Consider the following 26436-nt stretch of genomic DNA (forward strand, 5'->3'; position numbering starts at 1 on the left):
ATTTATCATGGAACAGCGTGAGAATGGTCCATAACATGTGATGTCGCATTGACCAATCATGACCGAGAGTTGAGTATGCGGTGTGTTATAAGTGTCAATTGGGGACCCTCAAATTCAGATGCGAACAATGTTGCCTTCGGTCCATTAAACCGATTTCACAGCCAGGAAAACAGAGAGACAACCCCAGCAGTGGGAGAAAGTACGAGCCTGTATACGCTTTAACACTGGACAATGTAACAATAACACAGCCACTTGCTGATATGCACATGTGCAGATAACTTTGGAATGAGTTCAGCCATAGAAAAGATGACTGTAATACATACAACTGTATATCAGAAATCAGCCGATTTCAAAATGAAATCTGAGAAATGAACATTTCAAAACACTATTAAAGTTGAACATAAGGCTACTGTCGCATCACCACAACTTGTGTTTACTTTGACAAAAATGCCGTGATTGGTCTCCCTCTTGGACTCTATGAAACTATCAGAAAAACAAGGATAAACCCTGCAATACTGAATTTCCATCTACGTTAAATTACGCTTCTACCTACAGTTATCCGGAGACGACCCTTCCGTGATCTCAACTAAAAACTCTTGCTTGGGAGAATAAATTAACCGACAATCCGGACAAGGACTTTCTACTGGATGGTATTTGCCATGGTTTCAAATTAATTGATGGTAACAGTACTATTGAAAGTTATGAATGTAACAATTACAAGTCAGCTACAAACAATGACACTAAACCAAAACTTGATAAACTCATTTTATCAGAACTTTCACAAGGTAAAACTGCATATTGTGGCAGGCAAAAACCTGACTGTGTACACGCTTATGGTGCCATTCCTAAAAAGAGTACTGATGAACCTAGGCCTATTATCGACTGTAGTAGACCTTTGGGTAAATCAATTAATGATTGGATGTTTCCACCAAAAATCACATATAATTCTATTGATGATGTTACTTGTAATATGACTAAAAAAATTGTTACTTTGCTGTTGTAGACATTTCAAAAGCATATTGCTCTATACCAGTACATCCAAAACATCATACATAACAAGGGTTTAAGTGGATGTTTGGACCTTATGACACAAAGAAATGCATGTACTTTATAAACAATTGCCAGTGTTTTGGGCTTTCATGTGCCCCAAGTAGTTTCACTCATATTTCAAATTTTATTATGAGTAACCCAGCCCCTAATTAGTGTTCATGTACCTACTCATGAATAGTAATGCAATGGAATAGGCAGGGCACATGTCACTGTGATTTTTGGCCAAAAAACTTAAACTCGGAAACTACTGGGCAGATTGGTCTGAAATTTAATGGGTGTGTAGATTTGTTCATGGCATGATGATTCCATCAGTAAAATGCAAATCTTTTTTGGTTAAAAGTCTTCCAGTCCAAAACTACTGAGCAGATTGGGATGAAATTTAGTGGGGATACATCTAGGGGTTTATATATGTGAAACTATATAATGATCTCATCAGTGGTATGCAAATTAGGTGTAAAAATGTGAATTTTGGTTACAAATTTATATCTCAAAAAGTCCTTGGCCAATGAGACTGAAATGTGGTGAGATGTTTCTAGAAGTGTTATTCTTCAGATTTTGTTTAAAACATAGCAACCTTTACCATGCCCTTAGCAACAACCAAATGACAGTATATTTTGCTAAAATAACATCATCTGGTAGGCAAGTAAGTAAATGTTCAAAAGTTGTATGCACATATCCCTAGCAACCATGACTACTCGCATAGAAACAGCCTAAAGATGGTGTATTTTACAAAGATAACATATTTTTTAGACAAGTGAATAAACATTCAAAAAGTGTATGGAAATATGCCTAGCAAGAAGACCATGACAATAGCAACAGCCAAATTATCGCATATATTGCAAAGATAACAACAGAGATTAATAGATGAGTAAATATTCAAACAATGTATATACATTTGCCTAGCAACAACACCACACCCATAGCAACAGCCATATGATGATGTTATATCGCAAAAATAACATCACGGATTAATAGACAAGTGAACAAATATTCGAAAAATATACAAATATGTCTAGCAACATGATCACACCCATAGCAACAGCCAAATTATCATGTATATTGCAAAGATAACAACAGCGCTGGATAGGCAACTGGATAACCATTCAGCAAATGAACACATACCTAGCATCGATAAGCATGTGGATAAACATATGTAAGAAATGTATAGTTGTGCTACAAGCTATTGGTGCTAATTTTTTTTATATGTGAGTGAAAGTCGTCCACACTGTATCCACAAAGTACATCATCACTATCAATGTCATCAATAGATATGTAAATGTTTGTATTTTGTTTTGATTATGACTTACTTAATTTTCAGTACCTGGCCGTGTAGAAAACTTGGAAATCGTGAAGGGTACAAGACACTTGTACGTTGTATGGCAGTCACCACCTGTTGAATCAAGGAATGGCATTATTACAGATTATGTTATTAAATATGCTGTTTCAAGTACTGTACAAGGTTTGTTGTATTTGACATTTTAAAATTAGATTATTTACAATGGGCTCCATTCTTCCATCCATCTATGTGTTTACGTATGTCTGAGTACACAATTTACATAATGACGTCATGAATGATAAAATTAGTCTGACATAGCATAATCTCTCCTCATCAGCAAACTACCACAATGAGTTGAAACTGATGATAATGAAAAACAAGCCTGAGATTTGAAATGTAGACAGGCTATAACTATATAATTCTGTTTGTTTTTTTTAGCACAATTGAAGTCATGTTCGGTAGTACTATAGGCAATGTGAAGTATGTGTGTGTATGTGTGTAAACAACTTAAAGTCAAAAAATGCTGGCCTGATTGCTTTGATATTTGGTGGTCATGTTACTTCTGGTGTCTAGTTAGGAAATTGTTCAAATGAAAATAATTGCATCAAAGATGATTTTTGGTAAAAAAAACTGACACTCCAAAAGTACTGGGCAGATTGGCATGAAATTTGGTGGGAATATTCTTAGGGGTGAGTAAATTAAGATTTGATCATGACATGATGATTCCCTTTGTAATATGCAAATTAGGGCTAAAAATGTGTCTTTTTGGTCAAAAACCTATAATTCCAACACTACTCAGCAGATTGGGCTGAAATTTAATAGGGATGCATCCGTTGGTGTGTAGATGAAGAAATATTAAGCATATAATTATCTCATCAGTAATATGCAAATTAGGTGTGAAAATGTGAATTTTGGTCAAAAAATTTATATCTCAAAAAGTACTTGGTCAATGAGCCTGAAACTTGGTGAGATGTTTCTAGAAGTGTTATTCTGCAGATTTTCTTAAAAATATTTTGACACAATTGGCCCTAGCAACCATGACCACGCCCTTAGCAACAACCAAATGGCAGTATATTTTGGTCAAATAACATCTGGTAGGCAAGTGAGTACACATTCAAAAAAATGTATGCAAATATCCCTAGCAACCATGACCACGCCCATAGCAACAGTCAAAATAGTCGTGTATTTCACAAAGATAATGGGGATTAATAGACAATTGAATAAACATTCAAAAAATGTATGTAAATTTGCCTAACAACAAGACCACGCCCATAGCAACGGGCAAATGATCACATATATTGCAAAGATAAGAGGATTCATAGACAAATGAATAAACATTTTAAAATGTATGCAAATATGCGTAGCAACAAGACCACATCCATAGCGTCAGCCAAATGATGACATATATTGCAAAGATAATATCAGGAATTCATACACAAGTGAACAAAAACATTCAAAAATGTATGCAAATATATCTAACAATATGACCACACCCATAGCAACAGCCAAATTATCTCATATAGGGCAAAGATAGCAACATGGTTGGATAGGCAACTGGATAGTCATTCAGCAAATGAACACCCATTGTTAGCATGGACTAGCATATGGATAAACATTTTTAAAAACTGTACAGTTGTGCTACAACACCATTGGCGGTCTTTTCAATTTCATAGATTTATGATACAACTTAATTTTCATTTCTCTTTTGTTAAAGGCAATCCTACCCTACTTACGGAGGGCATTCTAGAGGGTTTCAAAAATTCTACACATGGTCATGTGGCTACAGATGACCAGTCATATAATATAAGTGGTTTGTTGTCCGGTAAACGTTATATAGTATCAGTAACAGCAAGAACCATAGCAGGTGTTGGTCTTGACCCTGCTGTTGTCTCAGAATCCACTGGTAAGTTTCCATGGTTACAGCTTCTATAAAGGTTTTTTATTTGTTGACAGCATTCTATGGCAATACGGGTCACAATATGCAATCTTTGGTGAAATGCTTATAACTTTTGGCCAAGCAACTGAACTAGGATGTAATAGCTTTATAGGATTATCTAGTCGACATGTATGTGTCTGTGTGCATGTGTGTGTATGTTGATGTGTGTATGTATGTATGTAGGTGTTTTTGTGTCTGTGTCTGTGTCCGTGTCCGTGTCTGTGTATGTGTATGTGACCAGAAAGCCATTGTACTGAATATACTAAGAATGTAAGCGGTATCTATTAGTAAACATTTTATCATTGCATGGTCATGCATTAGTACTATTGGCAGTACTTTCATTTTTACCTCCCGTAAGGGTACGGGAGGTATTAAAAGGGGAAGGTGTGTCTGTGTGTCTGTCTGTCTGTCTGTCTGTCTGTCTGTGTCATCATTTTCTAAAAATCGGCTGGCTCAATTGTAATGAAATTTGGGATATATAATCTTTAGGGTAATAGCTAGACCTGATTAGGTTTTGAGCCAGATCTGTTAATGTTTAATTAGAGAAATTTGCATATTAATGAAATCAACTAATTACGCAATACTAGTATCTTAAGACTGCATACTTCAATTTCAATATAATTTAGCATATTCATTCAACATAACAACATACATTTGTCCTATAAAATTCGTTGATGTATCTTACAGCGTTAATGAAAAATTTGCATAATTAATTATTTTTGGTAATTAGGCTATATCTTAAGAATACATACTTCAAATTCAACATAATTTAGTACATACGTTAACCATAAGAAAACACATATGTCCTATCAAGTTTGTTGATGCACCATACAGTGTTAATGAATAATTTGCATAATTAATGATTTTCAGTAATTAGGCTATATCTTAAGAATACATACTTCAATTCCAATATAATTCAGTACACACGTTAACCATAACAATCACATGTGTCCTGTAAAGCTTGTTGGTGTACCTTTCAGTGTTAATGAATAATTTGCATAATTAATGATTCTTGATAATTAGGCTATATCTTACGACTGCATACTTCAATTTCAATACAATTCAGTACATACATTAACCATAACAAATTGTGTATGTCCTATAAAGTTAGTTGATGTACCTTACAGTGTTAATGAATAATTTGCATAATTAATGATTTTCGGTAATTAGGCTATATCTTAAGACTGCATACTTCAATTCCAATACAATTTAGTCCATACGTTAACCATAACAAAGCGGATATGTCCTATAAAATCGTTTATATAGCTTAGTTTTAATGAAAAATTTGCATAATTAATGATTTTAGGTAACTAGGTTGTATCTTAAAAATGCAAGCTTCAAATTTCGTATAATATGATACATACATCATAATAATACGCACCTGTTCTATGAAGTTTGTTGCTACAACTTTTTCTTTAATGAGTATTTTGAATAATGAATGATATTCAGTAATTAAGCAGTATCATACACTCTTGCATAACCTAAGAAAGCACACTTGTCCAAAAAACAAAGTCTGTTACCATAGCTTTTTAGTTTAATGAGTTATTTACATAATTATTGATTCCCTTACGGGAGGCATTCAGTTTAAATCTGGTATTTGAAGCTTTGTTTTGGGATAATTATGTTGTCTTTTTATTTTGAAGGATTCTAAAACTAGTTGGTGCTTGGGCTGAAATTGTGCATGTAACTTATTGTATTTTCACCCTGACAGCTAACATAGTTATCCGTGATGATCTTACCACTCTTCCACCTTTGGAAACCACTGACAGTAAGATACGTCTTCTTACCTTACAGACTGACCTAGCACATCCCAAACTGATGTGTTTCATGTAGTTTCCTTGTTTGTGTGTGTGGTGTTACATACTGTTATTTCATTTATTCTAATTTTACTAATTATATATTTGCTATATCATGATTAGACCCCAGCGTGAAGCCCATGGTGGCTACAATGATGGGTTCCATCTATGCATGCAAGCATCCATACATTTCTAAATGTATCTCTGAAATGCAAGAACCAATTTCAACTAAAGCTTATTTCATAACCTGATGTCATAATACTACATATGCACATCACTGTGTGTCTTGACTTTTGTAATCAAATGGCAGCCATATATTTTACCACTATTTCATGTAACAAAGAATTCAAAATCGGAACAGTTGCGGGGCAAAGTGCTAGATCTAGCACTTCGCCACTTTTTGACAAAGTGCTAGATCTAGCACTTTAGCGAAAACTGACGAAGTGCTAGATCTAGCACTTTGTCAAAAAGTGGCGAAGTGCTAGATCTAGCACTTCAACAAAGTGTGGCAAAGTGCTTGGTCATCGGTAAATATGTAATGTTATACCGGTAATGGACATGTTATTACTCTCAGTGTAAAATGTTACTTCCTGTGTTTAACGACCTTAGAGTTTGATTTTCCGTATGTTTTGCCAATGCACAAACAAGTTTCTACTTCGTAATTTTTAGTAACGTTCAGTTTTGTATTTTTTCGATGTTGTATGAGGCGAAAACTACAGCACGTGGTCGTTTCCCTTCCACGTTTCGTACTCCTTACAACGGCTTGACACCACTACCAACAACCGCAGACCGCCATTTTGACAGCTGTCACGTCAAAGAACGCACTCCCATATACAGTCAAAACTACGAACATTTTGTTCGGCGTGCGTCACAGACTTCAACTGCAGCACGTGGTGGTTTCGGTACCACGTTTCGTACTCCGTACTTGACAACGGCTTGACACCACTACCAACAACCGTAGACCTCCATTTTGACAGCTGTTCATGTCAAATAACGCACTCCCATATACAGTTGAAACTTCGAAGATTTCAGGAAGTAGAAACATTTAGTTCGGCGTGCGTCACAGACTTCATACTGCAGATTTAATGGCAGTGACATTGGTAACATTGCATGACAAAGAAATAATATGAAGGAAAACTGAATTTCTTGGTGTGTGTGGGGGGGGGGGTTAGTGTGTGTCTAGATGCGAGAGCGAAGATTTTTCTTGATCGTTGAACACGAAAATAAACTCTGGGTGTAATTTATATCATGTTCACTATATTTCTATTGAATAGATTCACTTCTTTCAGTATTATCAGATCGTTAATAGATGACAAAAAATATTGCTATCGAAAACATAAGTGCGAAAACATATTCGTGTGAACAATTTTAATTTCAGCCCTTCATTGCTGTTAATATTTTGATAGAAATCTATAGATAACCCGTTACTACTGTTTTGTAAATTCCATATACTTGGTACTGCCAACTTCTTGACCGAAAACAACGACAAGAAAAAATCCATAACTTCGCCAGATCTCAAGTAAACCATCACTACATTACTGTTTACTGATATTTTGCATTACTAGACAATCACCAATTTCAATATCGTCCCTTATGTAATTCCTGTTCGCTCAGAAATTATATCCGATGTGGGAAATAATAATAATAGCCATCGGTTATAGTTTGGTTCGGTCCAGAGGAAGTGACTTCATAATGCTACAATTAGCGTAGTGTGACGCCGAGGATCGTGGAGCAGTAATAAACGTCACTTCGTGAACTGGATTGCATATCACAAAAGTAAGAAATACAGGTGACGACCGTTCGAGAAATAGCGATAGGAAATGGTTTATATGAGAAAGATTGTGGGAGCTCATAGGTAGGGTTGTGATAATGGGAACGACTATAGTATGTCTTAAAAGCACATCGCAAGTTAACATGGAATGCATCCCGAAAATACTAAAAGTGCATATTGTCAAACTTATCTTTTTAGAATCCAGCATGGCTGCCAAATCCTGTGTTAACCATATAGGATCCGGGGGAAAGAAAGGGGTGTCGGTTTGTTTAAAAACAAACACAATGACCCCCATATTGATTTTGTCATTTCAGAGAGACCAACAAAATAAAACTATCCGTTCAAACAGTTTGGAGAAATTTTAAAGATTTTTATAGAATAAATGTGTCCCCGGAGGCGCGCTCTACCTCGTGTAAATCACGAGAGTTATGACATGATTTTGCACAATATTCTTTTTCTACTACTTCATAGATTAGAATGAAAATAAGCACACAGGTGATTATACTGAAAGATAGATACTGGATAAAGATTTCAGTGATTTTCAAATTTATTTCAAGACGTTATGATTGATATATCTTTCCCGCTCTAAAATAGACATGGTACAAGAAATACTGAGTTAGGCTAGTCCTTGTTTACAGAGTAGATTGCAGATTCTGAAGTACAGTCCCGCCCACAGGCACTAGTTTCCCGAGATATGTATCAGAATGTTTCTATCAGAATACAATACAATGTCGATAATATCGATGATATTGACGTGTTTTAGCCAATTGTACATGAAAGGGGTAAAATAATAACACTTGTTTCTGCAAGTCCATCCACCGCGAGGTATTGACAAGGCATGTTTGTAACAGAACACACAACCCCATGGTTCACAACCGTACATATGACAACGTGAACTTTCAACTGGCCGTTTTACTCGGCAAACATTTAACAAACTTCATATAAATCGTGTCGTTGTTACAATCGGCCAAAGATAAGTTTTGGAGTCGATCATGCGCCACATGACCACGTACACGGACTACTGACATGACGCATGTATGTGACGTTTATCGATGCGAACGACCACGTTATATCAAGCCGTTGGAGGCGCTTCGTTGTTTACAGTCCCGCACTTCACTGTTTTTTGGCGAAGTGCTAGATCTACTAGCACTTCGGCGAAAACTGACGAAGTGCTAGATCTAGCACTTTGTCAAAAAGTGGCGAAGTGCTAGATCTAGCACTTTGCCCCGCAACTGTTCAATTTTGGACCATTTAGCTACCTCACTATTTGAGTGTTTACATGTACACGTTTATTATCCATGATTACCTTCCTCTTTAGATCTTAACCTTAAAATTTGACCTTGACATCTGTGTTCAAAGGTCAAATGGCCATTTAGAACCGTCATTTACATATGTAGACATTATGTTACCTTCTATATGTGAGGTTACAATGGAAGAATATTTGTTTGCAAATTTTACCTTTTATTTTTCTTTTTTTAAATTTATTTATTTAACTTTGATAAAAGTCAGGTAGTCCACACAGGTGACAAACACCTATAAACTTGGACCCTTCAGTGAATGTATACAAAAATCTGATTTTTAGAACATTCAAATTTAATAATATTGTTCCTTGTCATGAATCACAGACATGTAAATTTGTAGCATTTATTCCCTACGTACACATTTTAAATTGTTGAAATCAATTATCAGGAAGTTATCAGGAAGTTAAAATTTTGGGAACAAATAGGCAGACTTGTTTGAATGTAGAAATGTAAAAAGTAATATTAGTTCTAGGTGTAAATTTCATAATTGATAATAAATTAATGGGGATGCATCTAGGGTGTATAGATGACAAAATAGCATGATAGAATGATCTTACAGTGTATTTACATCCATCTGTCTATTTGTAATAACGGAGCTATTACAGTGTATTTACATTCATCTGTCTATCTGTAATAACGGAGCTATTACAGTGTCTTTACATCCATCTGTCTATCTGTAATAACAGGGAGCTATTACAGTGTATTTACATCCATCTGTCTATTTGTAATAACAGGGAGCTATTACAGTGTCTTTACATTCATCTGTCTATTTGTAATAACAGGGAGCTATTACTGTAACAGTGTATTTACATCCATCTGTCTATTTGTAATAACAGGGAGCTATTACAGTGTACTTACATTCATCTGTCTATTTGTAATAACAGGGAGCTATTACAGTGTACTTACATTCATCTGTCTATTTGTAATAACAGGGAGCTATTACAGTGTATTTACATCCATCTGTCTATTTGTAATAACAGGGAGCTATTACAGTGTATTTACATCCATCTGTCTATTTGTAATAACAGGGAGCTATTACAGTGTATTTACATTCATCTGTCTATTTGTAATAACAGGGAGCTATTACAGTGTATTTACATTCATCTGTCTATCTGTAATAACAAGGAGCGATTACAATGTCTTTACATCCATCTGTCTATCTGTAATAACAGGGAGCTATTACAGTGTATTTACATTCATCTGTCTATCTGTAATAACATAGTTATTACAGTGTATTTACATAATTCATCTGTCTATCTGTAATAACAGGGAGCTATTACAGTGTATTTACATCCATCTGTCTATTTGTAATAACGGAGCTATTACAGTGTCTTTACATTCATCTGTCTATTTGTAATAACGGAGCTATTACAGTGTATTTACATCCATCTGTCTAGATTTAATAACAGGGAGCTATTACAGTGTCTTTACATCCATCTGTCTATTTGTAATAACGGAGCTATTACAGTGTCTTTACATCCATCTGCCTATCTGTAATAACAGGGATCTATTACAGTGTATTTACATCCATCTGTCTATCTGTAATAACAGGGAGCTATTACAGTGTATTTACATCCATCTGTCTATCTGTAATAACGGAGCTATTACAGTGTCTTTACATCCATCTGTCTATTTGTAATAACGGAGCTATTACAGTGTATTTACATCCATCTGTCTATCTGTAATAACGGAGCTATTACAGTGTATTTACATCCATCTGTCTATCTGTAATAACGGAGCTATTACAGTGTATTTACATTCATCTGTCTATTTGTAATAACGGAGCTATTACAGTGTATTTACATTCATCTGTCTATTTGTAATAACAGGGAGCTATTACAGTGTATTTACATCCATCTGTCTATCTGTAATAACGGAGCTATTACAGTGTATTTACATTCATCTGTCTATTTGTAATAACAGGGAGCTATTACTGTAACAGTGTATTTACATTCATCTGTCTATCTGTAATAACGGAGCTATTACAGTGTCTTTACATTCATCTGTCTATTTGTAACATCAGGGAGCTATTACAGTGTATTTACATTCATCTGTCTATTTGTAATAACGGAGCTATTACAGTGTCTTTACATCCATTCGTCTATTTGTAACATCAGGGAGCTATTACAGTGTATTTACATCCATCTGTCTATTTGTAACATCAGGGAGCTATTACAGTGTCTTTACATCCATTCGTCTATTTGTAACATCAGGGAGCTATTACAGTGTATTTACATTCATCTGTCTATCTGTAATAACAGGGAGCTATTACAGTGTCTTTACATCCATTCGTCTATTTGTAACATCAGGGAGCTATTACAGTGTATTTACATTCATCTGTCTATCTGTAATAACAGGGAGCTATTACAGTGTCTTTACATCCATTCGTCTATTTGTAACATCAGGGAGCTATTACAGTGTATTTACATTCATCTGTCTATCTGTAATAACAGGGAGCTATTACAGTGTCTTTACATCCATTCGTCTATTTGTAATAAAAGGGAGCCATTACAGTGTATTTACATGAATCTGTCTATCTGTAATAACATAGTTATTACAGTGTATTTACATAATTCATCTGTCTATCTGTAATAACAGGGAGCTATTACAGTGTCTTTACATCCATCTGCCTATCTGTAATAACAGGGATCTATTACAGTGTCTTTACATTCATCTGTCTATCTGTAATAACAAGGAGCGATTACAATGTCTTTACATCCATTCGTCTATTTGTAACATCAGGGAGCTATTACAGTGTATTTACATCCATCTGTCTATTTGTAATACTGGCCTGTAATCATATCATCTGGAACATAATAAAAACATCACTTTGATTTGTGAAGTATGCAAATTTGAGTGAAGGCTGCTATCGTATTTGTTGTTAAAAAATCATTATTTACTTTGAAACTCACAAACTGTAATATATGGGCCATTCATTCATTTAAGACTTTCTAGACTGTCTAGTTGGGAACTGTTCATATCAAAATGATCTTACCACCGGTGTGTGACTTGGGTCAAAAAATGTGATTTTTGGTCAAAAAACTCAAAAACTACTGGGCAGATCGGTCTAAAATTTGGTGGGAACATTCTTAGGGGTATTTAGATTAAGAAATGTTCACGACATGATGATTTCATCAGTGATATGGAGATTAGGGCTAAAAATGTGTCTTTTTGATCAAAAATCTTTAATTCCAGAACTACTCAGCAGATTGGGCAGAATTTGATGGGGATGCATCTGGGAGTGTATATATAAAGACACATTAAACATATAATGATCTCATCAGTGATATGCAAATTAGGTGTAAATATGTGAATTTTGGTCAAAAACTTATTTTACAGGAAGTATTTTCAATGAGACTGAAACTAGGTGAGATGTTTCTAGAAGTGTTATTCTGCAGATTTTCTTCAAAATATTTTGACACAATTGGCCCTAGCAACCATGACCACACCCTTAGCAACAACCAAATGCCAGTATATTTTGGTCAAATAACAACATCATCTGGTAGGCAAGTGAGTGAACATTCAAAAAATGAATGCAAACATCCCTAGCAACCATAACCACGCCTATAGCAACAGCCAAATGGTGGTGTATTTCACAAAGATAACAACAGCGACAAGTGAACAAACATTCAAAAAGTGTATGCAAATATGCCTAGCAACAAGACCATGCCTGTGGCAACAGCCAAATGAACACATATCTTATTGCAAAGATAACAACAGGGATTAATAGACAAGTGAGTAAATGTTCAAAAAATGTATGTATATGTGCATAGCAACAAGACCACACCCATAGCAACAGCCAAATGATCGTGTGTATTGTACAGATAACAACAGGGTTGGATAGGCAACTGGATATGCATTCAGCAAATGAACACCTATACCTAGCATGGGTCATCGTCATCGTCGTTCTACTCATATCTGAGTATTCGTGACCTCTGTGATGAAGCTTCTCCATTCGTGATGATTTTGAGCCTTGGTGTAGCAGCTATAAATTGATCTTCCTGTAAGAGTCAAAATTCCATCTCTCCAGCAAAGTTTCTGCCTACCTCTGCTTCTTTTTCCCTCCACTTTACCAAACATAATCAGTTTCTCAAGGTTGTCTCGCAACTGCATCAATGAGGTTGGTTTTTTCTCCAATTTCAAGCAGGACACTTGCATTGGTCCTTTTGGCTGTCCACGGGATGCGAAGAAGCTTCCTCCAACACCACATCTCAAACGCTTCAATTTTCCTCTGATAAGCAGCATCAATAGTCCATGTTTCACACCCATATGTTGCAATTGGAAAATCATCAAGAGACCAAACTTCTCACTCTCTATTCTTACTCTTTCAGTCAAAGTCTCTAGTTCACTTGCGCTGCTAGCTAACAGGGTAGTATCATCAGCATAACGTTAGTTGTTGATCGTTCTGCCTCCAATTGATATCCCACTGTCATAGTTTTCAAGGGCAAGTCGCATGATGTATTCTGCATATGTATTGAACAGATGAGGTGACTATACATCCTTGTCGTACCCCTTGCTCAATGTTAAACACCAGTCAGTGTCACCGCATGCAGTTCTCACTGTCGATTCCTGATGTTCATAGAGTGTCCTGATCATTTCTATGACATGTTTTGGGAAGCCCATTGATATCAAGGCTGTCCAGAGTTTTTGGTGCTGGACAGTATCAAACGCTTTAGAATAGTTGATGAAGCACATGTACACCGGGAAGTTGAATTCCATAGCCTTCTCCATTATATTTCTGATGTTTGCTATCTGGTCTCTTGTGCCTCTTCCTTTCACAAAACCTGCCTGCTCTGGGGGGGGGGGGATCTCATGACACATGAACTGCTTCATCCTCTCCAAAATGACATATAGCAGGATCTTGAATTGCTGGCATGCGAGATTAGAGAGATGGTTCTGTTGTTTTTACATTCTCGAGTGTCGCCTTTCTTGGGAAGTGGTAGAAATACTTATCTTGTCCAATCTTTTGGCCATGTCTTATCTTTCCAGATCAAGTTGCATAATTTATGCATCACATTCACTCCCTCCTCTCCAGCTTCCTTAAACAGCTTTGCAGGAATATCATCACAGCCTGGAGCCTTTCCCGTTCACATTTTCTTTATTGCCTGGACCACTTCTGATCTTAGTAGGTAAGGTTCCTCTTCCTCGATCTCGATTGGTTCTGATGTACCTCCCAAACCATCTCTACTAGCATACAGTCCTTGGCAGTACTGCTTCCACCTTTGCTTGATTTGGTCATCCAAATCAGTTAGAATTTCGCCATCTTCATCCTTAACTACATTTAGCTTTGGTGTTTTCTTCCCTGTGATTTCCTTTACAGCTTTAAAAATATCTCTGGAGTGATGGTAGAAGAGTGTGACTCAACCTCCTCGCATTTCTTCTCAAGGAAAGCCTGTTTATCTTGTCTGGTCTTCCATTGAATTCTCCTACTCAGATCTTTGTACTGCCTTCTGTCCTTCTCTGATTGCATGCCTCTCACCTTTATCACCCGTCTTTCATCTGCTAGTTTGCCAACTTCATCTGATAGCCATGGTGAACGTGATTTCCTAGGTTTTGGCAAGTTCTTATGTGCTGCTCCAGAGATTACTTCCTTTGTCTGCTTCCATATTTCATTAGGAGTCCATTCTTCTTCCTTTTCAAGCAGTACTTGGAAAGAATTCCTTACTTCTATTCTGTATTGATCATGTATCTGCTTCACGTCATATCTACGTGGGGGAGTATCTCGTTTGATAGACTTCAGTTTGGTTCAAATTTCAGCTACAAGTAGTTGATGATCTGACCCACAATATGCTCCAGGGTATGTTCTTGTTACCTTTATGCCTGACCTCCATCTTCTTCTGATTAAGATGTAGTCTATTTGATTTCTGGTTTTCCCATCTGGTGAGACCCAGGTGTATAGTCTCCTTGGGTGCTGCTGGAATATGGTGTTGGTTACAGTCAGTTCATTTTCAATGCAGAAATCGATTAGCCTTTCACCTCTCTCGTTAGCTTTGCCCAATCCAAACTTTCTTATAGCATTGTTGCTTTCCAAGTCATTCCCAACTTTGGCATTGAAATCCCCTAAGTTGATGGTAATGTCTATACTAGGAATTTTGTTGATAGTTTCCTGGAGCTCATGGTAGAAGGAGCCAATTTCTTCATCATCTGCTGTCGAGGTTGGTGCGTAGACTTGTACAAGAGAAGTGTTGACAGGGTGTGCATGAAGAAGAATAGATATCATTCGGTCACTGATTGGGTTGTATCTGAGGACGCATTTTGCTGCCTCCCTTGACAGGATGAAGCCTACTCCATTCCTCCGTAGTGTGTCTAAGCCAGAGAAGTAGATAGTATGACTGTCATCTAGAGAGAAATGCCCCTTTCCAGTCCATCTAACTTCTGCCAAGCCACAGATAGGAACATTACATCTCTCCATTTCCTTTTTCACTATGTGCACCTTGCTAGGATCTGTCTAGTCTATCAGCTAGCCCTCGGATGTTCTTCCGATAAAATACGACACACAGCCGAACAACGCTATCGAGGATGGAACATCCGAGGTCTAGCGAATGTCATCAGGATATAAATAACTGCCAATCAGAGAACCGTATTAGCGACAAACACAAACAGAGGACAATAGCTAAATTTTCATGCATATTCATCTTAAGGAGGGGCTTGTATAAATAACCACCAATGCGTTAACTGAAATGTGTGAATGACAACGTCTACACACTCATCAAACTCACAATTACCATAAACCGATAAGCCATAGTAATGACGTAAATGTGTTTGTCAACACTAGCATGCAGAGATTCCCCGAGGTCATAGGTTATTGAATATATTAAAGTATATATATGCATAGATGGCCCAACCCACCGCTCAATGTAATCTCAATGGAATGTCCGGTCGGAAGGCCCTCACATGCGAACTTCATTCGCTTATAGTTATAGCATCGAAAGAAAGCCCGAACGTCTAGCAGCAAGACTAGGATCTGTCACGCTTCTCACATTCCATGTGCCAATACGTTTGCAGCTCCTTAGATTCATTTTTAGCACAACTGAACTGAGGTTCAGTAGTGCTATAGGGATCGCCCAGCGTCTGTCTGTCTGTCTGTCTGTCTGTCTGTCTGTGTGTGTGTGTGTGTGTGTGTGTGTGTGTGTGTAAACAACTTAAAGTAAAAAACTGCTGAACCGATTGCCATGATATTTGGTGGGTCCATTACCTTGGGTGTCTAGTTGGGAAATTGTTCAAATCAAAATGATCGCATCACAGGTGTGTGATTTGGGTCAAAAAATGTGATTTTTGGTCAAAAAACTTAAACTCAGAAACTACTGGGCAGATTGGTGCGAAATTTGGTGGGAAGATTCTTTAGGGGGTGTAAAGTAAGATTTGTTCATGACATGATGATTCCATCAGTGATATGCAAATTAGGGCTAAAAATGTGTCTTTTTGGTTAAAAATCTATAATTCCAAAACTACTGAGCAGATTGGGCTGAAATTTGATGGGAATGCATCTAGGGATGTATGGACGAAGATATATTAAGCATACAATGATTCCATGAGTGATATGCAAATTAGGTGTAAGAATGTTCATTTTTGGTCAAAAACTTATATCTCAAAAAGTACTTGGTCAATGAGTCTGAAACTTGGAGAGATGTTTCTGAAACTGTTATTCTGCAGATTTTCTTCAAAATATTTTGACAAAATTGGCCCTAGCGACCATGACCACGCCCTTTAGCAACAACCAAATGGCAGTATATTTTGGTCAAATAACAACATCATCTGGTAGGCAAGTGAGTAAACATTCAAAAAATGTGTGCAAATACCCTAGCAACCATGACCACGCCCATAGCAACAGCCAAACAGTGGTGTATTTAACAAAGATAACAGGGTTTAATAGACAATTGAATAAACATTCAAAAAATATATAGAAGTGTCTAATACATTGCTGATGACCATTCTGTTTGTTAAAGTGAATAGCTATATAGTGGTGTCTAATACATTGCTGATGACCATTCTGTTTGTTATAGTGAATGGCTATATAGAGTTGTCCAATACATTGCTGATGACCATTCTGTTTGTTATAGTGAATAGCTATATAGAGGTGTCCAATACATTGCTGATGACCATTCTGTTTGTTATAGTGAATGGCTATATAGAGGTGTCTAATACATTGCTGATGACCATTCTGTTTGTTATAGTGAATGGCTATATAGAGGTGTCCAATACATTGCTGATGACCATTGTGTTTGTTATAGTGAATGGCTATACAGCAGTGTCCAATACATTGCTGATGACCATTCTGTTTGTTAGAGTGAATAGCTATATAGAGGTGTCCAATACATTGCTGATGACCATTCTGTTTATTATAGTGAATGGCTATATAGAGTTCTCCAATACATTGCTGATGACCATTCTGTTTGTTAAAGTGAATAGCTATATAGAGGTGTCCAATACATTGCTGATGACCATTCTGTTTGTTATAGTGAATGGCTATATTGAGTTGTCCAATACATTGCTGATGACCATTCTGTTTGTTATAATGAATGGCTATATAGAGGTGTCTAATACATTGCTGATGACCATTCTGTTTGTTATAGTGAATGGCTATATAGAGTTGTCCAATACATTGCTGATGACCATTCTGTTTGTTATAGTGAATGGCTATACAGCAGTGTCCAATACATTGCTGATGACCATTCTGTTTGTTATAGTGAATGGCTATACAGCAGTGTCCAATACATTGCTGATGACCATTCTGTTTGTTATAGTGAATGGCTATACAGCAGTGTCCAATACATTGCTGATGACCATTCTGTTTATTATAGTGAATGGCTATATAGAGTTCTCCAATACATTGCTGATGACCATTCTGTTTGTTAGAGTGAATAGCTATATAGAGGTGTCCAATACATTGCTGATGACCATTCTGTTTGTTATAGTGAATGGCTATACAGCAGTGTCCAATACATTGCTGATGACCATTCTGTTTGTTATAGTGAATGGCTATACAGCAGTGTCCAATACATTGCTGATGACCATTCTGTTTGTTAGAGTGAATAGCTATATAGAGGTCTCCAATACATTGCTGATGACCATTCTGTTTATTAGAGTGAATAGCTATATAGAGGTGTCCAATACATTGCTGATGACCATTCTGTTTGTTATAATGAATGGCTATATTGAGTTGTCCAATACATTGCTGATGACCATTCTGTTTGTTATAACGAATGGCTATATAGAGGTGTCCAATACATTGCTGATGACCATTCTGTTTGTTATAGTGAATGGCTATATAGAGGTGTCCAATACATTGCTGATGACCATTCTGTTTGTTATAGTGAATAGCTATATAGAGGTGTCCAATACATTGCTGATGACCATTCTGTTTGTCATAGTGAATGGCTATATAGAGTTCTCCAATACATTGCTGATGACCATTCTGTTTGTTAGAGTGAATAGCTATATAGAGGTGTCCAATACATTGCTGATGACCATTCTGTTTGTTATAGTGAATGGCTATATTGAGTTGACCAATACATTGCTGATGACCATTCTGTTTGTTATAATGAATGGCTATATATAGGTGTCTAATACATTGCTGATGACCATTCTGTTTGTTATAGTGAATGGCTATATACAGGTGTCCAATACATTGCTGATGACCATTCTGTTTGTTATAGTGAATGGCTATACAGCAGTGTCCAATACATTGCTGATGACCATTCTGTTTGTTAGAGTGAATAGCTATATAGAGGTGTCCAATACATTGCTGATGACCATTCTGTTTATTATAGTGAATGGCTATATAGAGTTCTCCAATACATTGCTGATGACCATTCTGTTTGTTATAGTGAATGGCTATATAGAGGTGTCCAATACATTGCTGATGACCATTCTGTTTGTTATAATGAATGGCTATATATAGGTGTCTAATACATTGCTGATGACCATTCTGTTTGTTATAATGAATGGCTATATAGAGGTGTCCAATACATTGCTGATGACCATTCTGTTTGTTAGAGTGAATAGCTATATAGAGTTCTCCAATACATTGCTGATGACCATTCTGTTTGTTATAGTGAATAGCTATATAGAGGTGTCCAATACATTGCTGATGACCATTCTGTTTGTTATAGTGAATGGCTATATTGAGTTGTCCAATACATTGCTGATGACCTTTCTGTTTGTTATAATGAATGGCTATATAGAGGTGTCTAATACATTGCTGATGACCATTCTGTTTGTTATAGTGAATGGCTATATAGAGTTGTCCAATACATTGCTGATGACCATTCTGTTTGTTATAGTGAATGGCTATACAGCAGTGTCCAATACATTGCTGATGACCATTCTGTTTGTTATAGTGAATGGCTATACAGCAGTGTCCAATACATTGCTGATGACCATTCTGTTTGTTAGAGTGAATAGCTATATAGAGGTCTCCAATACATTGCTGATGACCATTCTGTTTATTATAGTGAATGGCTATATAGAGTTCTCCAATACATTGCTGATGACCATTCTGTTTGTTAGAGTGAATAGCTATATAGAGGTGTCCAATACATTGCTGATGACCATTCTGTTTGTTATAGTGAATGGCTATATTGAGTTGTCCAATACATTGCTGATGACCATTGTGTTTGTTATAATGAATGGCTATATTGAGTTGTTCAATACATTGCTGATGACCATTGTGTTTGTTATAGTGAATGGCTATATAGAGGTGTCCAATACATTGCTGATGACCATTCTGTTTGTTAAAGTGAATAGCTATATAGAGGTGTCCAATACATTGCTGATGACCATTCTGTTTGTTATAGTGAATGGCTATATAGAGTTGTCCAATACATTGCTGATGACCATTCTGTTTGTTATAGTGAATAGCTATATAGAGGTGTCCAATACATTGCTGATGACCATTCTGTTTGTTAAAGTGAATAGCTATATAGAGGTGTCTAATACATTGCTGATGACCATTCTGTTTGTTATAGTGAATGGCTATACAGCAGTGTCCAATACATTGCTGATGACCATTGTGTTTGTTATAATGAATGGCTATATAGAGTTGTCCAATACATTGCTGATGACCATTCTGTTTTTTATAGTGAATGGCTATATAGAGTTGTCCAATACATTGCTGATGACCATTCTGTTTGTTAAAGTGAATAGCTATATAGAGGTCTCCAATACATTGCTGATGACCATTCTGTTTGTTACAGTGAATAGCTATATAGAGGTGTCTAATACATTGCCGGTGACCATTCTGTTTGTTACAGTGAATGGCTATATAGAGTTGTCCAATACATTGCTGATGACCATTCTGTTTGTCATAGTGAATGGCTATATAGAGTTGTCCAATACATTGCTGATGACCATTCTGTTTGTTACAGTGAATGGCTATATAGAGTTGTCCATTACATTGCTGATGACCATTCTGTTTGTCATAGTGAATAGCTATATAGAGTTGTCCAATACATTGCTGGTGACCATTCTGTTTGTTATAGTGAATAGCTATATAGAGTTGTCCAATACATTGCTGGTGACCATTCTGTTTGTTATAGTGAATAGCTATATAGAGGTGTCCAATACATTGCTGATGACCATTCTGTTTGTTATAGTGAATAGCTATATAGAGTTGTCCAATACATTGCTGGTGACCATTCTGTTTGTTATAGTGAATGGCTCTATAGAGGTGTCCAATATATTTCAGTAGATGACCATTTGCACTGACAGAAGCGATATGAATGCAAATGTCATACAAAAATATAAGGTTGTTTTTTTGGAAAAGGGAAACAAGGGATTTTTACAGCCCATTGGTGAAAAGAGCATCTATTTCACCATCGTCCGAATCAAAGTTTCTTTATTTGGACTATGTTAAAAGAAATGGTATTAATTGGAAACAAGTATGGAGTCTAACTTACAAAACTAAAATTGAGGAGAAAAATAATATTTTTCCAATTTGAAATTCTACATCGAATTTTACCAACGAGTCTCTTTTTTAAAAAATGACATAAAGGTGACAGTAAATGTGATCATTGCAGCCAAGAGGAATCCCTTGAACACCTTTTCTGGCATTGTAAAATGCACAGCTGTTTTGGAATGATTTTGTGAATTTTGGGAATACAGAAGTGAGCAATAAACAGATACTTTTTTCTTGTGCTTCAGTGATTTTCGGTTGAAGAACACAATCTGCTATGCTAAACCATTTAATTCTAATTGGGAAGTATCAATGTTATCGTCAACTTCACTAATGCAAAGTTGACAATAAAGTATTTTTTACAGAGAGTCAAATAGGTGATGTTAACAGAGAGGACAATTTATATATCATTTTGGTAGAAATTGCAATTCTGTAAACTTACGTCACTCAACACTATACATGTCTGAATAAAGAACTTTAATATTAAATTATATTACAATGCCTATATCTATGCCTTAGTTGACACGTCTCCCCTAGTACATGATATATTACTCACCAAATACTGTATGTTATGTTAAATGTGTGTGTAGTCAGTTAGCACCAAGCAAGAATATGAAGTAACATGAGACCTTGGGCCACATGAGTACACCCTCTATGTTGGATGACTACAATTTTTGTAAACTTATGTCACGCAACATATATATATTACAATGCCTAAGTGGAGAGTTTCATGCTGTTCTGGTTGTCCAATAGTCTCATGAGGTCAAAATTTAGTCTGTGTAGTTGTTGGGTATTTTACTATGTACATAGTGATCAAGGAAAACTGATCTAGTTTTCCAACGTCCTATTTTCATAACAACCTCTAGGTCAAAGTTGGCTTCAATGACTGCTGTAGCAGCAGTAGGCCTTTAGTCTTTTGCAGTATATTTGCCTCCCAAACCTGCTAGTTGAATAGCATCATCTAGAATCTTATCAATTCTAGGAGCTTCAACTGCCTCATAAGGAGCATTCAAGCTTAGAAACACAGCATTATCTCTAGGTCTTACACTAGCTGTGTGAGAGATGTAATCACAGATGAAGTCTTTACAGGATCTAGTTTCTAAATGGATAATGATGGCAAACATACTTCAAAACCTGTACGGCTAGTACCATTCTTAATGCCAAAAAATGTGATAGTAACACTTTTGTCATCATTAAACTTGACTTGGTCTGTTGAGAACACTATCTTTTTACTCTGACTTGTACTAGAATCAAATGTTTGTCCCTTCGGTGGAATGTCTGATGGTCATAAACCAACTGTTAATGCTAGTAATGTTACCGCTTTACAATGAATCTGTTTGATAGTTAGATTGTCATTGTCAAGCCGTGAAAGAAATAACTTGTGAAACACAGATACTGGCATTGCTAGTGAATATTCTACTATACCAAATTTCACTAATGCTGAAATCAAGTTACTAAGTATTGGTTCACTAAGTGGGTTTTGACAATCAAATGCACTATATAGCCTGCCTAGTGCAGCTGTAGCTGTCCAAAGCTGCAAATGCGGTTTATATTATTTGAGCTATCTGCAATGTTGCACAGGAAGTCTGCTACTATGGATGTATTTGTTGGTGGAAATTCCACTTTTTTTTCAACACAATGAGTGAAAAACCGATTTACAGTCCGATTATATAAAACAAGTGATGAGTCTGCCCAACACTGTGGAAACTGGTTTGTTGCTCTGGATGACCATCCTTCATTTTTCAATCTGTTTTTCCAGATATTCTCCAAGTATATATTTAAGCAATAAACCATATATTGAGTTCACTGGTCAAAACCGAGTGGTATACCTTCCCCGGGGGGTGGTTTATCGCTATTGTATTATACTAGTATATTGAAAATATCGGAAACAAGATAAAAACTAACGTTTTCTCGTTTCATATGCGCCTCTATGACTAATTTGCATAACAATAACGCTGCTTTCAAGACAGCTGATCTTGGCCTCAACGTGAACGTCGTGCTGCGACTGGATTTATTTTATCTGCTAGTCGTTTCTATGGATAATCTGTACATTGATCGGCTCATTAAAAGTGCAAAGTGATGAATAAACAACCTGTTTGACTCAAGGTATAAACTTGAAGTGGTTTATTGAATACAGCGTGCTTCGATCTCGATCGTTCCCGGCCGAATTCGCGACTCGGTGAAGTGATAGACAGGTTGATATTTACAATGTATTTATATTACTGGAAGTTACCTCAGTAGATTTTCAGGTTTGAGGATTTCCCTCTCGGATTGATGACTGATACTCTAGGACAGGATCACAGACAAATTTCTGTTTAGATTAATGGTAAGTCGGCCAGTGTAACCTCTTTCACTTGCTTCATTTTTATGACAGGACAGGACAGCTCACCAATGTTTCACTCCAGCCGCGCCGAGGCTGGGACCGATCTCGTACATGCCTAGCACCTTGACCTTAGTACATGTAGTAGGCGATGATTTGAACAAATACGCGATGACTGGGTTGCTTTCGAAATTTCCTTCTTCATAATTTCTCATAAAATATTGTCTCATTGAGAGAAAATCCTCCTCTGACAATTCGAAGAGTTCACTATCAGTATCACGGCGGACAACAACTCAACGCTCGTAGACGAACAAAATTTGGACGCGTGCCAGCAGTGCATTATCGTACCAGCAGTGCATTATCACTCGTTTTAGACGCGCTAGTTCGATGTCTAGACTAATCAGATCCCTCGATTTCCACCATCAATATACTGGTATAATATAATTTCCATTTTGGGTTTTTGCTTGGTTCTGGTTGTATTGCCATTTTCCAAAACATGTGAGATGAGTTTGGCAGACAAACAGGTATCATCGTTGTCATTTGGCAGTTCTTGGAACCAAGGTTGAGCTGCCCAATATGGGGTGATAACTGTTGCTTCTGCTTGCTGTCTCCTTAGTACTTGTAGCACCCATGGTAATAGGCAAAATGGTGCATTCACATAATTGTTGTGTGTGTTCCAGTCTTGCTGTGCCAGTGCATCGATTCCAGATGTGAAAGGGTCGAGCATCCAGCTGTTGTAAATTGGTAACTGTATTTGTCATGCTGGCAAATCTGTCTATACTGTTTGCTCCCCACATGTTGTCCAACATTAGGATAACCTTTGGATGTAGTCTCCAATCGTAAGGATCCATGATTGTGGACAACGTATCTGCCTGACAGTTTGATTTGCCAGCTAAATGTTTTGCTGTCAGTTTTATATCGAAGTCATGTGCTTCCATGCATCCACACAGCTTTTACTACTTGAGTCATTTTTTGGACAGCACTTGTCAAGGGGGTTGAGATATACCACTATCATAACATTGTCAGATAATATTTGTATTGTCTTTTTTCTCAGTTTTGGAGCAAATGACTTCAATGCCATCAATACTGCCATTAGTTCCCTGTAGTTGGAATGTTTCATAGACAGTCTTTTGTTCCAGTTGCCTGCTGCTTTGTGTTGCATGCAGACTGCTCCCCATCCTGTTTGGGATGCATCTGTCCACATTTGTACATCGAGTGTTTGTGTCGTTGTTGAGCGCCCATTCCATTATTGCAGGGGAGTTAACCACCACGCCATCTCTTTTTGGACTGGTTGGTTTATACTATAGTTAGAATATCTTCCCATGACATTTTCACACTGCAGAGTAGGAGCTAGTTTGCCCAGTACTATAGCTTGTGTCATTGCTATGTATTTCCAGCTATTCTGGCAAGTACCCTGGCTGGAAACATGTTTTTGTTTAACGCCCTCATTATATCGCATCTTAATCTTCAGTACACACCGTGTTGGTATGCGGATCTCTGGGTCTCCATCTGGATCTACACCGTTTATTCGGTATCTGATAAACACCTTCTTGTTTGATGGTACTAGTTTGGATTTATCCCAATAGTACTTGCATAGTTTGTCTTGTCTATTTGACTGTCTATAGTTTCTTCCTGAGCTGCCAGGAGAAAATTGTCTACATACATGAATGCCAAGTTCAAAAACAAATAGTCCGAAAATATTGTACCACTACTCGAATTACTTTGCAAAAATAATATGAGCTTGCATTCAGTCCAAATGAAAGGATTTCCACTGTTAGAATTTGTTATTCCACTTGAAACCTAGGTATTTGTGAAAGTTTGGATGGACTGGTATATGGTGAAAACCACTTTTGATGCCCCATATTACTATCATGTCTGTTTTCTGTGTTGTTTCCATTACCATATGTATATTTTCGTATTGGAATTTTGGTGACACACAAACTTGGTTTAATGTTCGTAAGTCTATTATCATACATCATTTTCCTCCTTTTTTGGGTACACATCCAATGGTTGATATGCAGTAGGGTTCTTTTGAACATTGTTCTATATCATTGCATTTAATTAATTGTTCAATTTCTTTGTTGATAAAGTCTGCTTGGCTTCTAGAAAGTCTATGATTTGGAAGACAAAATAGTTTTTGTTCACTTATGAAGGGGAGCTGAACACCTTCAGTTATCCAGTTTATAATATGTTTTGGTGCAATGATTTTAGTCCATTCATGACTCTGAAGTGTCATTTTGCTGACCATAAGGTCCTATCTGTTGTTGTCTTCTTGTTGGAATATTTTTGTTTGTGAAGTGACTGAATGTATCTTGCCTTTGACCACTATAACTATTCCACTCTCTATTGTAATTGTTACTGTAGCTGCCACATCCACGACCATGTCCACGGTTTTGTGTCGTTGGTTGGCAGACTGCTGTTATTGCTCCAGCTTGGCAGGTTTTCTAATGCTTCGCGTAGTACACCAGAAGTATTTCTTTGCAAGGAGCGGAATAGCTTTGATGTATCTTTATCAAACTGACCTTGTACAACTATGGCTGCATATTCGTCCTGTAGGTATCTAATTTCTGCCAATTGGATTAGGAATAATTGACGTAACTAATAGTTTCAATGTTGTTTCTATGAACCTTGCACACTTTGAGACAATGTTGGTTGTCATGTTTGATACCCTGATTTGGATAGTTTCAAATTGCCAGGTAATTTGACTCTCTGGAGCCACTCTCCAAGGTGTACTGCACATAGTCTTGTGTCTTACGACTCTAATAGGTCGTACAGGCTGTCGACTGAATACTTCAAATCTTTCAGAATCTTGGTAAATTCAACGTTCTCATTTGGAGCTTCCGACATTGTACTGCTGGCGGAAACAAACCAAGCAAGATTGAGAAGTAACGTGACCTTGGATCATGAGTATGCCCTCTGTGTTGCGTGACTACAACTTTTACCAGCTGTCCATGTGGAATCTTAATCCTTATTTTTACTGCTTTATAGATAGAAACAATAGATAGACAGGTGGAGGGTCTATGGACAGACTCAGATAGATACAGGCACTGATTTGCATAACTCTGTTTCTGTTATTCTTAGAGAAGGCATATG

At 36.8% G+C, this 26436-nt stretch overlaps 1 protein-coding gene across 1 annotated transcript in view; it reads left to right on the plus strand.

Annotated features, from left to right (window-relative positions):
* The window catches only part of LOC144440776 (uncharacterized), a 141095-nt gene that overhangs the window by 43921 nt on the left and 70738 nt on the right, over positions 1-26436 (plus strand). The window contains exons 8-10 of the mRNA XM_078130155.1: positions 2369-2509; positions 4041-4229; positions 5974-6030. Coding sequence (XP_077986281.1) covers positions 2369-2509; positions 4041-4229; positions 5974-6030 — 387 coding nt within the window. The remainder of the gene's footprint in view (positions 1-2368; positions 2510-4040; positions 4230-5973; positions 6031-26436) is intronic.

Source organism: Glandiceps talaboti, chromosome 10, assembly GCF_964340395.1.
Source record: "Glandiceps talaboti chromosome 10, keGlaTala1.1, whole genome shotgun sequence".
NCBI lineage: Eukaryota > Metazoa > Hemichordata > Enteropneusta > Spengelidae > Glandiceps > Glandiceps talaboti.